The sequence below is a fragment of the Zonotrichia leucophrys genome, chromosome 1, assembly GCF_028769735.1.
Source record: "Zonotrichia leucophrys gambelii isolate GWCS_2022_RI chromosome 1, RI_Zleu_2.0, whole genome shotgun sequence".
Lineage (NCBI taxonomy): Eukaryota > Metazoa > Chordata > Aves > Passeriformes > Passerellidae > Zonotrichia > Zonotrichia leucophrys.
This window is the reverse complement of record NC_088169.1, coordinates 11,405,079-11,419,837: the sequence shown is the minus strand read 5'-3', so window position 1 is coordinate 11,419,837 and position 14,759 is coordinate 11,405,079. Positions and strand designations below refer to the sequence as shown.

Here is a 14,759-nt window from a genome sequence, read left to right as displayed (position 1 = left end):
GTGCACTGATTTGCTTTGGCTTTGATTTAAGAGATCCAGCTCTAAGTGTAGGAGCAAGACTTTGGGAGATGTTGAGAGAATAAAAATAGCAATGTAAAATTGACGTAATAATTCAGCTATCAGGCTCCAAGATACTGAAGCAAAGTTTTGTACACTGTTTATATTTCTATTTTTTCCCACCAAAAAACCCCCAAACAAGCACAGACTATAGTGGATCTTCTCCTGCGCCTCTTCTGACTCTGCCAAATCACTCCACCTCCACAGCACACAGCTCTCACCAGGGTCAGCTGGGAGACAACTCCAGAGCTCCACTACTACACAACAGTGACAGAAAATTGGGTGCTGGTAACAGCACTGAGCTTAGCTCAGTGTCCAAAAAAGCCATGCATACATCAGGAGGAAAAAAACAGTGTGCCAAATCAAAAACACACCGGCTTTGACTTTTATATTTCCTTTCAAAGCAAAGAAAATTTCCAAAAGATCAAGAACTTATTTGAAAGGGAAGAAATAATAGCACTTCGAAAATATTTCTATATTCAGCTTCAAGCATAAATGTCAGGTATTTTGTATTGAGCTAACAGTACGTCTGAACTGAGTAACAATTTCTTTTTTTCACGAGAGAAACTGAAAACTGTATAAATTTATTTTATTTACAAATTACCAGTTTTTTAATCACAGATTCAGAATGGTCTGAGTTGGAGAAGACCTTTAAAGATCACCTAGCTCCAGCCCCCTGTTATGGGCAGGGAACCTTCATGGTTGCTCAAAGCCCCACCAAGTCTGGCCTTGAACACTACCAGGAATGGGGCAGAAATCTGTAATTTCTCTGGGCAACCACTTCCACTGCCCCATCACCCTCCCAGTAAAGAATTTCTTCCTAATATCCAAAGAATTTCTTCCTAATATCCAATCTAAACCTGCCCTCTTTCAGTTTAAAGCCCTTCTCAATGCTCAATAATTATTATTATTACCACCACTGCCCTTACAAAAAGTCCATCTCCAGAACCAAAAGATGGCAGTGAGGTGTCCCAGGAGCCTTCTCTTCTCCAGGATGACCAACCCCAGCTCTCAGAGGGTTTTCCTAGAGAGTTGTTCCAGCCCTCTGCACCTGCTTCAACAAGTCCATGTGTGCTGTACTGGGACCCCACAGCTGGATGCAGCCCTTAATGGTGCAGTGAAATACCAGAAATACAGCTTCACCCATGATATATTTTCAGGAACAGCCAACTATAAATTCCAGCACACACAGAAGCTTATAGACTAAAAAGAAAGTCAAGTTTACACAATAGATTATGAATTTTCCTGGTGATTTGGGTAAATGATTCTCTTACAATATTCTTCTTGAGAGAAGAAAAACATGAGATATCAAAAGACTGAAAATTTTAAAAATCTACGCTTTTTTTTTTTTTTTCCTTTGGATTTACAATCACAGTCTTTTAGAGAAATTGCACCAATTTTAAACTATTTCCAAAGATTGCTTGGGGCCCCTGCTTTTTCTTCAGATTGACATTTCCACAGTTCTTGGAACTGTCCCATTCTCTCTTCCCTCCCACAACTGCACCAATTTTTAAGTACTCCACAAGGTGCTGTCAGTGTGATACTGGTTAATCCATAATTTACTTTATGCAAAGAAAGCCAATCTCAGCTTCCTAACACTTGAAATTCTTAATTTCAACTTTGTTAAAGTCTAAAGCACACAAGTAGTTAAATTTCACACTTAAAATGGCCAATGCACTTCAAAGTAAATATCCAACAGAGTCAACTAAGGAAGTAACATACACAGCAGGAGAAACAGATATTTCTTCTGAAAATTCCATAATATTCAAACATTTTGAGCATTCTCTGTCAATTACAATGATCCTATTTATTTAATTAATTTTGATTAGAAAATGAGGGTCCCATGATAAAAATGCTGGTATTTGAACTTAAAAGGAGCACAACTCTGCAAGCATAGGAGTGTGCCAGAAAAAAAACAGGTTAACATTTTTTGTTTTCCTATTCTGAATTTAAAGGACTAGTTCTCAAGGTCACATAAACCAGGTCTTGATCTATGGAGCCTGGTGTGACACTACACTTCTTTGTTCCTTAATAACTATATAGATACATAAACTATAGTAAAAAAAAAAACAATCAAAAATGTACCATATCTGTCATCTTAGTGCAATATTTTAGCTAATAAAGGGAAAAAATTTATTAATTACACCAATCCTGAGAAAAGGAAAGACATGGTAACTTGCCTTTTACTATTTAGTTTCTTTTGTCTGGGGTGTTGTGTTTGTTCTGGAGTGTTTTGTTTTCCTTTAATCAGACATCAGCACTTTGTTCATGTTCTCCATGGTACTCCAACAGAGATCAAAACATTGGTGAGACACTCTTGGGCTGAGCTTAATCCACTTTAGACAAACACTTCAAAGTTACTATTATGATATGGCTCAAACTCAGCAAATTTGGAACCTAACGCACTGCACAGGTTTGGAATGGACATTAGAAAGCATTTCTTTACTGAGAGGGAGGATAGATAGTGAGAGAGGCTTTCTACAGAGCTGGTGAATGCCCCTTGTCTGTGAGCATCTGGAAAATACCCTTAAAATGTGATTTAACATTTGATCAGCTCTGAAGTGGTCAAGCAGAAGGACTAGATGGTCACTGTAGGTCCTTTCCAACTGAAATAGTCTGTTCTGTTCTATTCTGCATTTTCAGGAAACTACATAGAATGGAGCAAAGAAAATTATCCAACAAACAGATGAAACCATTACTTTTGCCACCCTAATAGTATGCTGCTGTGAAGAGAGCCAAGTGTCAAAAGTACAGGAATTCAGAGAGACTGTAATGAATATTCTTCAAAATTATTACATCCCTTGCTCTGAAATCCAGCACTCATTTCTAAACTTGAGATGATGAAGCAGACATAAACACAGTCTGACACTTCCAGCAAAAATTTCCATAGCATAGGCGTTCGCTCGACTATACACAAGCTCCCATCCAATTAAAATATAACAAAATAGATCTTTTTCCTAAATATTCCCTTTTAAGCTCTAAGTTTCACCAAGCCCAAATGCCACCACTTTATCACCACATATCAGAGTACTCATTATCCACCCTCCTTGGTGTTACTCAACCAGGGATTGTCCTCTGTCGAGTCATTCTCTCACCTGCCATGGAATAGACTTGCTGATAAGAAAGATGAAATAGAAGCAGCAAATCTCCAGAACTGTTTTGTTTTTTCTCCTTCCCCTCCCTTTTTGGTATGACAAAGGCTGAAACAGACTGAAAAGCCTCAGAGTCACCACTTGGTCCTGAAGCCAGTAATGAAATTAAATTCTTTGGATTATCTACAGCATTTCATAAGCAACCCTAGTGATGGTTTGTATACATAACAGAATCAAATCACCAGCTGGTGCAACCACTCACCAAAGTCTTAGGACCTCTCTCACACAGCCTAAGCCAGTATTTACTCAGGTTGGACTTGCAAAGGAGCTTTGGGGCTGTGTAAAACACTGGTTTTGTTTTCAGTTTATTCTTGACTCAAGCAAAACTAAAATTATGATAATTTTATATTGAGGATAGCCAAAGTAAAATCCTTAGGGCAAACATACTCCAGGATGCTTAACTAAGTTTTCTGAGAACTGCATGTTCCAATATATGTTCTTTGTGTATTTCATCCATTTTAGGAAAAGAGGTGGGACACAGTGTACACCAAAAGCTGCATTTTCCTGATATGGCTGATTATGTGGCATCTAAATTTAGCTTGTAATCTCTGCTGAGCAGGACCTCTGTTTCCTGTTTGCCCTTTAATTACTGCAGAATATTATGGTCTTGTATAAATGAATATATACTGTTCTGATGCAGTATTTAAAATAACTGTGGATATTAAATATTGCCCATCCATCTGTCAGTGAATAAATAATTTGAACAACTTCTCAAAACTTTATTTCTGAATAATATTTTTATTTCCATTTATTTTCATTTTGACTAATGTGTTGTTACACGAGCATAGCTCATCTGTTTGTATCATCATGAATAAGATAAAAATAAAATTGATATTTCTACTGTTTACATGTCTGCTTATAGTTAAATTTAAAATGTAAGTGCAAGCTACTATTTCTAACACAGTAGTGCCTTAAAACAGGGACCAAAGCAGCAAACACTTAGGTTTGTAAGATTCAAAAAAAGCAGGCAGAAAAATCTAGTCTTCTGAAGAGGTATGGCAGAGAAAGGCTGGGATAAGAGATGTTAGTTCATCTTAACTTGACAAAAATCTGAAAACATGAAATTAAAAGAATTTTCTGAAATTATAGAGATATAGAAGTATCTCTAGCAGATCTGGAAATTAAATTGAGGTCATTCTAACTTCTAGTGATTCACTGATATCTAAAGGCAAAAACAAACAAACAAACAAATCCATAAACTATCATACAACTGATCGGAGGCTTAGAAGTAAATGCTTAGTGTTTGGCAGCGAACTTCCTCTGTGAAGAAAAATTAAGAATGACAAGTGTTGCTGGGATATAATCATATATTGCAGGAAAAGAATTGACAATTCCTACTTTGTTTTGGTAGTTCACCTTGCCAATAAGGTCTTGACTTTCCACTGTGTGTATAACGGATTCTCAGGTTATCCTGGATTTTTTTTTTATCCTTACTTTGCCTGGTTTTTTACTGATTAAAATTACAGTCCTAACTAAATTATTCCCTAGTCCACATGTCTATATTTGCACTTGGGTGCCAGGTCCTGTTCCAGCTACAGGAAAGCAGGAATACTTGTTCCCTGACTTTGCTTTCGAGGATGAAGCACTTCCATGACTTTCCACCTGCGTCTTCACTCACAAAAGTCACCATGCATGGGGAGCTACCAGAGCACAGTATCTCCACTGCTGATGGCAATTATTTACATTGCTCCTTTTAACATTGCAAACTGACAGAGTCTTTCCAGTTTCAATGAGAGAAAACATTCCTTTCTGATTATCTGGCCACTACATAAGTCAATGGAACATTCTTCTACTTCTTCTGACAAGATGTAGTAAAACCTCTTTAGCATTTATTATTTTCAGTTTTTAAAGTATTTTATATAAATGTTAATTAACATTTGCAAAAATGAGAATGAATTTAATTTTGAAATGTAATCAAAACCAGATTTTTTTCTGCAACTCTGTAAATAGGAAGCCTCATACTAGATACTGTTAAATATGTTGAAATCTCTAAAATAACTCAGTGATTGCTTTCCCAAAGAACCACATACTCTTGGCAGTTTTCTTCAATTAACTGTTTAAAAAAATTTCTTTAATTAAGATGTGAAAGACTTTGTATCCTGAGAAGCAATCTCAGTTTATATCAGATTTGCATACTATTGAATCCTTCAACATTTTTCAGAAGTACATGGCGTTAACAATTTCAGAGACCTACATGAGTAGGATCTACCATCTCATCCTGTGTGGCAGTTTCTTATCTTCCCTTTACTTTTTTGCTTATAACACTTTTGCAACTAAATTTGTTTCTTTCTGAAGCTACTGAGGTGCTACTCTTGCTAAACTAAAAAAAGAAATCTCCATTAAATGGGTATATGAATGGAGATTTTTCACAAAGACTCTAGGGAATAAAGGCACGTAGTTATATAAAACCAGTCTGTTAAAATATGACCCCTCTGGAGCATACAAGAAGGAAAAGATGACCCTCACAAAAGTGAACAGCACTTACCATAGTAGGGGCACAGACTGCAGTGTCTGGGGAAAGGATTTGACTGCTGACAAGACTTTGTCATTTCATGTCTGCTCATCGTTCTGGGCCACAGTTTCAACTAATTGGTGACTGGGTAGGTTGAAGGATGGGGGTGGAGGGCTGAAGATTTATATGTTTTAAATCAATTCTATCAACTCAGTCTCCAAACATTTGAAGAACAGCAGAGTGAATTGCAGAATATTATCTTGACAAAGGTTAAACACAAGATACAAAGCAGCCTCAAACAGCAGCTCCCCTCCAGCGCTGTACCAAATCATTCCTGAGGCTGAAGAGGAAAGTATGTTCTTCTGTCAGATGAGGGTATGCCCCAAGTCTTTCAACCAGTTAACTTCATGTACCCATGACTACATCATAAACAAAGTGCAGCCTGTTAACATGAAACATCTCCCTACCAAATCACACTGTCCTTATTCTGGGTGGTTTGTTCATGGCTTTTGTTTGTTTGTTTTCACTCTTTTGGGCCAAGCTGAAATTTTTTAAAGGCTTTTAAGAAAAGTATTTAATACCACTTTTACTGAAAGGTCTCCTCCTGTAGCACAGCCTTACACTCCTCACTGGACTTTATCTTTACTGTTCACATGTTCACAGTTGGGTAAGAACTGACTTTGTGGTCATAATTTTCTCAAGAGAGAATTGATCAACCATTCTGCTTTTGTAGTAGAAGAAAAACTGATACTAAGACATGATTTGGACATAATTAAGTGCCTCTATACATCACAGCAATCCAGGGTGCCTGTCTTCCAACACAGACTGATTTCTTGCAATGTTACGATTATCTATTCTGTTCTTGTCTGTGCTCTTACCTATTCAGAAATATCTGGCCTAGAACTAGCCAGTTCCACAGCAATTACCAACAACATGAAGTTTTGTAATCTTTACAGCATTGAGATATGAGAGCAAGCCACCAGCAATGAAATCACCTAATAGACTTATGACCTCTGGGACTACCAAAAACTCTGCGCCATTCCTGCTGAAGAATACAACCAGAAGTGAAGAATAGTCAACCTTAGTCTCAAAGCCTTTTTAGGAGGACTACAACACCTGAAGCAGGCAGCTGAGATCTTGCCCTTTGTCCACTGAAGCACATTCTAGTATATACAGCCTGAGAAGTTTTATATATAACTGGAGTTCCCCAATCATTCAGATGTTTCTGGGGCATATTATCACCCATTCTTAAAGGGCAACTCTCCCCAGTGTTCCAAAATAACTTCCTACTCCTTCTTAAGATGTCCCATGACTTTCTTACAGGTCCTACAGCAGCAAACATGCACCAAGGAACAAGTCTCAAACTCTATATGCTTCTCAGAATAATTCCACCCCTTTCAGAGCTCTAGTTTTATCTTGTTATTGACATTTTGTTAAAAAAACCCTACTGTTTCTCCCTTGTTTTGTTTCTATGGCGTCAAGTTCTCGTGCGAAAAACAAGTTGTCAGCTCTAAACTGGTACATCAGGATGATTAATAAACTGCATGTGTATGACATAGGAAATTCAAATTCTTGAAATATTCTTCAAATATGTGGAATTCAGAGAACATACAGCTGAGGTTTATTCAGTAATTCATCTTAAAAATACCAACAAGATAACTGGAAAACTGTAGACAAATACAGTTTTCTCTTACACTTGTCTTTTTTGGTCTTGGCAGCTAGGGGGTTTACTACTGGATGGCAAATCCCAGATTGTATGAATTTCAAGGAGTAAACTCATCATTTGTATTCAATAGCTCTAAGAGAAAATCACATGGATGGCAGTACAGTGGAAATGGCTATTTTATTAAGATGTAGAGAACAACAGTGCAGTTGTAATTCACTGTGGAATTTCTATATATTTTGTTGTGGAAGTGATGACAAGTTGATGATTTTGCTGTAAAACTGTCAAATACAGCAAACTACTAAATAAAGACATTTTTATGTTGTGACACAGAGACATTCAGACTCTTTCCAGTTTAGCTCAAATGCAGCTCTCCTAACAACCAATTATAGCATATAGGTTTTCTTCAAAAATATCAAAACCAACCAACAACAAAAAACAACCACAAACAAACAAACAGCAAACCACAAAAACAAAATACCTCTTCTAAAGACATTGCCTATAAATTATTAATATACTTGTGATCTTGTTTTCTAAAACTCTCAAAAAAATTCAAAAGGAACCATTTTGTCCCAATGTATAATTCTTTATCAAAATAGTCTTCATTGTAATGCTTGTATTTATTGCAATTATTTACGAATTTAATGTAATAAGAATTAATTAACCTCTCAAGTGATATTTTGAGAGTACAATAAATTTCACAAAATTGCTAAAGAAATATGTTTTACTTTGGTTTATAATCTTGAAAGGGAGATTGCTTTGCTACTAAGGGATTATTTCTTCATACTGTTTTATAAATATGAATTTCCATACCTCCTTGATCACATACACAGCCAGAAAAATTGCAAAATTGGGATGTAAATTATTAACAAAGTAAAACCACAGAAGGTTTATGCACTGTTACCTCTTGCATGTGTGTGAACACAGCAGCAGGAAGGCCTGCTATTTAAAATTTCTTACGTTTCCAGAATCTAGAAAGGTCTAACATAGTCTTTTTAATTGCTTTGGTATTTCTGATTGCAAGAGTGTACATTTATTATCTCCCAGTGTTTCTATATTGACTTCTTACCAACTTTATGTATTCATACATGAGGCCTGATGGAAAATAAGGAATTTTCAAAGTTTAATTACTTCTTGAAATTCAAAATTACTTATAAACCCATTCATTTTAAAGAAGCAACATTTTCAGCAGCAGTAAAGCAAAGAGTTTTGGAGCTGTGATGCATTATAGAGAGAAAAAATGTAATTGTACAGCATATGGTTCTGTTAGAACAGAATGCTTCTGCACTAAAAGAGCAGAGAGGTATGTTGCTTTTTCCCACAACTCTTCCTCAAGACTGAATGTAATTATTATTCCTACATATTCTTGAGTGTGTAAGTTGTAAACAAACTATGATTTAAATAGAATACACAGAGATTTAAATATAACATTATGTAAATATAACACAAGCTTTACTTTATAGAGCCAAAGTCTTTGCATGTAGAATAGATCCAGCAGTTTCATTCAGATAATGAAGGGTGGAGGAAAAAATTCAAAGGAAATAATTATTTCACTATTATCTTTCACTTCAGTTTTTACTTCATAAGAAAAACTGAATCTATGCAATACTACAACAACTCTGCTGAAAATGATCTTATTATTATAGACTTCTTTTGCAATTTAACAAGCATCTTTTGACTTTTTAAAATTTTCTATTACATCTTTACCTTGGTTTTTTTTAATAAATACTTTATAAAGGAAATAAGGTTTCTAAATATATTTCAAAGATGAAATTTAATAAACATAACATACATATTATCTCAAGAAGTGTGAGCAATGTTAGCACAGAAGCCAGAGCCTTCAGGGTTTATTTTCAGATGATGACACACCAACCCATCCTGGGATGAAGAATGAGCTAACTCTAGTCTTGTAGAGTACCTGAGCCTAATTTAGTATTTATAATATATATCTTCAGTGATAATGGCCAGGTGATTGAACAACCTATTCATACAAATTAGCTCATCTCATCTTGTTGTTCCCAAAATATGAGACGCTGTGCTTCAGCCCAGGGAGTGCACTGGATAAAGTCAAGTCTATCAGCTCCTACATGAAGACCAGGGCATTGCATCCCATCTCTCCCTTTCCTTCCTGATGGGATCTGATACTTTTGGCCCCTGGCAGTGTGACATTATAGAATGGTGAGGGTGGCACACAGCTGCTGCAGGGGAGCACCAATGTGTCAATACACAGGTCATGAGACAGAATAGATTAAATGTGTCCTCATAACTGCTCAAACATAACCATGGTAACCTATTTGTATTTATGAGGAGGTAGAAAAACTCAGGAAATAGGAAAAAGTCTGTGGATGAGCTAGAAAGGGAGGACTTGCAGCAGGACTTGGTGCAAGGCACAGGTATAAGGGAGTGGACACTCCCTATGGCTTCAAGGAACACACAAACCTTAGCAAGTGGAGTAGATTCTCCAAAAAATCAAGCAATTAAAAATATAAAAATTACTGTTGTTCTTTAGAAGAAGTGCTTCAGTTGAAAGCATGTCATTTGTGGCAAATATTCTGAAATACCTTGTGTGTCACATTGTAAATTCCCAGCATCTTTGTGTCCCCCAGAAATATCACGGTCTCCTTACTATCCAAAAGCAATAAATACCCCCTAAGAAGTGTTTAGTATTACTAGAATTGCCCAGATATAAACTAAATAGACATGAAAAAACTTCATGTATCTAGTCTGCTGCCTCAGAAAACTGGACCAAAAATGGCTCTGATCATACTCTAAGGTGTGCTTGAAAGTATATAAAGCAACATGACCTGCATCTACGGCATCTTAAGTTGTACTTTTGTAGACAAGGATATTGACAACTTCAGCACAGGAAATTAATTCCTAAATCACAGTAAAACTAAATTTTGGTACTTAAAGTTCAAAAATAATGGATATTTTTTGGAATTCTTATGGATAAAAACGAAGAAATCTTCATGTAAAATGTATTTATCACACTACTAGCCACTGACACAATCTGTAATATGGTTGAGCTATGATATACTCCTTCATAATTTACAGTCTGATAGCTTCTCTCCTTTGCTGTATGAGAAAGGAGCATTTAATCTCTCTTAATCGGCAACTTCACTTAAAGAGAAGTGCAGTTTTCCAGCAGAACAAAATTCAGTTGTGCATACAATTCACATGAGGATATATAGGAATTAAGCTTGGATTTTTTTGAAGTGTACAGTTTCTAACTTCAGAAGACTTGTTTCACAATTAAAAATTCAAACATACTACAAAATACTGATGGAAGTACTGCATGTGTTGGTTTTGAATAAGCACTGTAAAGTTAAAGTATATGTACGCAATCCCTGAGAATTCCAAAGAGTTGGTGATTCTAAAATTAATTTGCAAGTCCATCAGGAGTGGGTTCTTATGTAGTATACAAGCACTATCCCTTTCTTCTCAAATTTTTAATCATAAAGCTTCTCCTTTTCTATGTAGCATATTTTAATAGCAGTTTAAGAACGTTATTGCACATAGGATATACTCTAAATAGCATTTACAGGTGTGACTATAAATAATGTGGTCCAAACATGCATTTTGATTTGAATCTAGTATGGAATATATGTACCTGATGGAATAAAGAGATAATAATTATATAGATATATTAGGTTTGTAATTATAGTGATAGAAAAATTTAGCCTACATTTACACCCTCAGTCATCAGTTGCAGGGAGCAAGCCCTGGTCTCCAGGCCAGGATGTACAGAACAGTTTGCATCTACCTAAAATGAATTGTCTCTGTCCACATGCAAAGCACTTTGCCTTGGTCTTCTCTAAGCTCCATAGCAGACCTTGAAGACCATAAAAATCCGTTTTTTCTCAGTTTCAAGCCCTGAGAACTTGAGATAATAACTGAAGATATACAGCTGTCCATCAAAAGGGCTGCTTCTATAAAATGACCTTGAGAGCGTGTTTCATCCTATAGTGAGGGGTATAGGACATGCAAGCTTTCAAGGGTGACAACACCATATCTTCTATAGGCTTCTACTAAAATTTAATCTACTGATTTTTCCACCTTAGGCACAGCTAGTTGGTTAAATTTGGAAAGGGAAAACAGAGCTGAAGGAATAATACAGAGTAATGCAGAGCATCATCAGACTCGTGCGTCAGCTGAGGGGAGATGAAAGAGGAGCCTGCAGCTGTACCACGGGGGATGGAACTGAAAGCTTCTTACAAGCCTGTGGCAATACTCCGTGAATTCTTTCTTTTTTCTCCTTGTGCAAGAATAAATGTAGTTCTTTATTTTCGGTGCTCACATTCTACACTTTTGTACAATGTCATTCCACTATGAAGACAAGAAATATGAAGTTGCAGTGAAAAACCTGAAATATGGGATCACTGTCATTTCTTCTATACAGTTTGGAAAAGTCATATGAGAACTGTCACCTGTTGGAACTCTCCTTCTCCTGGGAAAGGCATAAAGTATCTGCAGAATGCTATGCTTATCACATAGCACAACATTTCCCATGTTTGCTGAAATGCCATGTGATAACAGAATCACTACTTACTGCGGTCAGTAATTATTGTCCGGGCCTCTTGATTGCTTGTTTTGTTTTTTAGATTTTGTGCTGCAGTTATGAGTTCATCCAGCTGGGGACGTCTTTGCTCCAGATCCTGTAGTATTGCCTAGTTGAACACAAATTCAAAAATAAAATGAAGAAAAAAGCACAAAGAGATTTTGAGAAGACCACATATATGGACATTTTTGGTGCAAACTTGACTTAAAGCAAAAAAATTGTTTGCTGTTTCAAATAATACAAAGAATTTGACCTAGACGTTCTAAATACTGTTGTTATTAATTTAAAAATACCAAGTATAATTTGCAATAAAAAATTTTTAAAGAACTGTAAAACTAAATACAAAGTAGCAATCACTCTACATTTTTAGCATGTCAAATTATGCAGAATAAGCTATTCTCCTCTATAAAACTATATAGCAGGGCACTATTTTTCTATATCATCTTATAATTTACTGTTAATTTAAAAAGAAGATATATGGGCTTACATTCTTGCCAGATTAGGCAGGCTTTTCCTATCACCTCATGAAGTCTAATAAATTGTGTTTATTTTTTTAATATTTCATGACTGTTTAATTGTTATCTATTGGTTAAAAGCCATTGTAAGACTGTTAAAGTCACTTTTTTTCTGTTTTAAGTCTTTACCTATCTGAAAAATAATTAACACTCAAAATAATTTATATGCTACTCAAACCAATATATAAGCCCCAGACAATCTGACTAGATAGTAAGAAGTGGATTTAAAGTTTCTCATGGGGAAAAAATGAGCTTCATGGCATTTAGAAGGCAATAAAAACTATAATACAATAGCTTTAGATTAAATGAAAATGAAAACTCAAGGAAAATAAGGTATATAAGACTTATGCACATATTTAATTTATTTCAAAGGATTAGGGAAGAGCAAACAAGGAATTGGTACAATCATTTCTCAGATCAGAAGCATCCAAGTATGTCTTTAGAAGATTGACCAAATTCAGACACTTCAGCAACCTATTGTGGAGTTTCCAGAAAAGATACTCATTAGATTTCCCTGTTTTAGGAGTTAGAAGCAGCAATACTTAATACATAACTAGAAACTATATATACTAGTTTTATTCTACATACAAATTTTAGTCATCAGAACTGAGCAGTGTGCTATCAGACAGTCAGTAGGCACACTTTAACAGATATCAAGTTGGTAACAAAGGCCAGAGAAGGATTTCTATTTTTGAGGCCAGTTACAGAGTCACTGGTTAGATAATCTGTTGGTATTCTCACCTGCCTGTTGATAAAGTGTCTGGAGTATTTTACTGTCTCAAAAGTCTCCTCTCCTTAAAATGTTTTTGTTCTAAATAATCACAGTTGACTTTAAAAAGCTGTTATTCGCTGACTGTTCTGGATAGAAAAGACCTGTGAGTCTGATCCTAAATTTGACCCTCCAACTTCAGACTACACTTGCACGATTTCCACCAAGTTGAAGGTTACAAATAAAGACCTAATACCATTTTCTGTTTAATGAGATTAACAAAAGGGCATAAGAATATAGCTTTCAGTAACTACAGCATGTATTATAAAAAGCAAACTAAAAGCTCCACAGAGTTTCATTTTGTTCAGTTACAAACTCTTTAGGAAAAAAAGGGTAATTTTCAAGACACACATCTAGCTACACCCTGTGAAATACTTGCTTTTAACTTCTGTATCAGGTCTTTGAAAATCTATTATAATGGGCTTTCTAAAGTCATACCCAAAAGCTTGGATGGTATTTTTTCACTTGTAGACTGATTGAATTGCAAAGACATGCAGTTAAAGCAGCAGCTTGCATAATTAAGCAAAGAAGAAATTTCTAATTAGAAGTCTCTCCTTAGTAAGAGAAATAAAATCTACTGATGCCATTACTATCTCTAGATATCTATGTGCCTTCCAAACTCCATTTTATAAGAAGACAAGTTAATGAGGGACATGAATTTCACAATAGGAAAAGCAGTCCCAGTGCAGTCGAAGAGCATCTGTATCGCACATATTGCCAAAATGGACGGTGCAGAACACTAAAACACACACAACAGGCTCAGATAATTCTCTGCCTTCCCTTTCTTTCTCCTTCCCTACCTAGAAATTGTTTAGAAGAGGAAAAGCAAATTAAATCATTCTAAGGTCTTATGCCAAGAGTGACTCTCTTCCCTAAAGTTTCCTAAATATAATTTTATACTGGACTACACAAAAAGAGTGATTTATCTGATCCAGCCTGAGTCTCCAACTGGACAGTAAATGCTGTGGTTTTACCACTAGTAAAGAAAGCTGCTGTTATATGTTTCATGGAGTAAGAAATGAAGCAGTAGGTAAGGACAGCTCAGAAAGGATTTGCTCAGTACAAAATGAGGAAATGGAGCTGATCTGTACCCAAGGGCTCACAGAAGGATTTACCCCCAAGACACATCTGCAATTCCTGAACTGGACATTCAGGAAAACTAGAAATGCCTCTTTAAAGTGAGTCTTGTTAGTTCTGCTGTTCCCTTGGGGATATAATATCTCATCCCTGTATGGATTATGTGGACAGCCTTCCCTCTACCATTTCATGTGACTAAAATTATTTTCTTCTGGATGCACAGGAGTGTATTTTTAAAAGTTCAAGAAGGACAATTTTAAACTCTTAAAACTATATACAGATCTGAAGATTCTTAGACCTTCCATAACACAATAATACATAATCATAAAACAGATTCTTTTTCTTACTCTTAGAAAAATCAGGATTTCTCAAATAATTTTTTTTTCCTTGGTTTAATACAAAGTATCTGAGAACTTTACCCAAGCAATGTCCTATTTTATTTAGTAGAATTTTACCAATTACAATTACAAAATTGTTACAATGTTTATTGGTCTAGTTTTACCAGTTTTTACAATC

General features: G+C 35.7%; 1 protein-coding gene across 11 annotated transcripts in view; it reads right to left on the bottom strand.

Annotated features, from left to right (window-relative positions):
• Positions 1–14,759, bottom strand: part of DMD (dystrophin) — a 1,046,893-nt gene that overhangs the window by 280,171 nt on the left and 751,963 nt on the right. For all 11 annotated transcript variants that reach the window (XM_064706931.1, XM_064706854.1, XM_064706864.1 and 8 more), the window contains one exon: positions 11,874–11,991. In XM_064706931.1, coding sequence (XP_064563001.1) covers positions 11,874–11,991 — 118 coding nt within the window. The remainder of the gene's footprint in view (positions 1–11,873; positions 11,992–14,759) is intronic.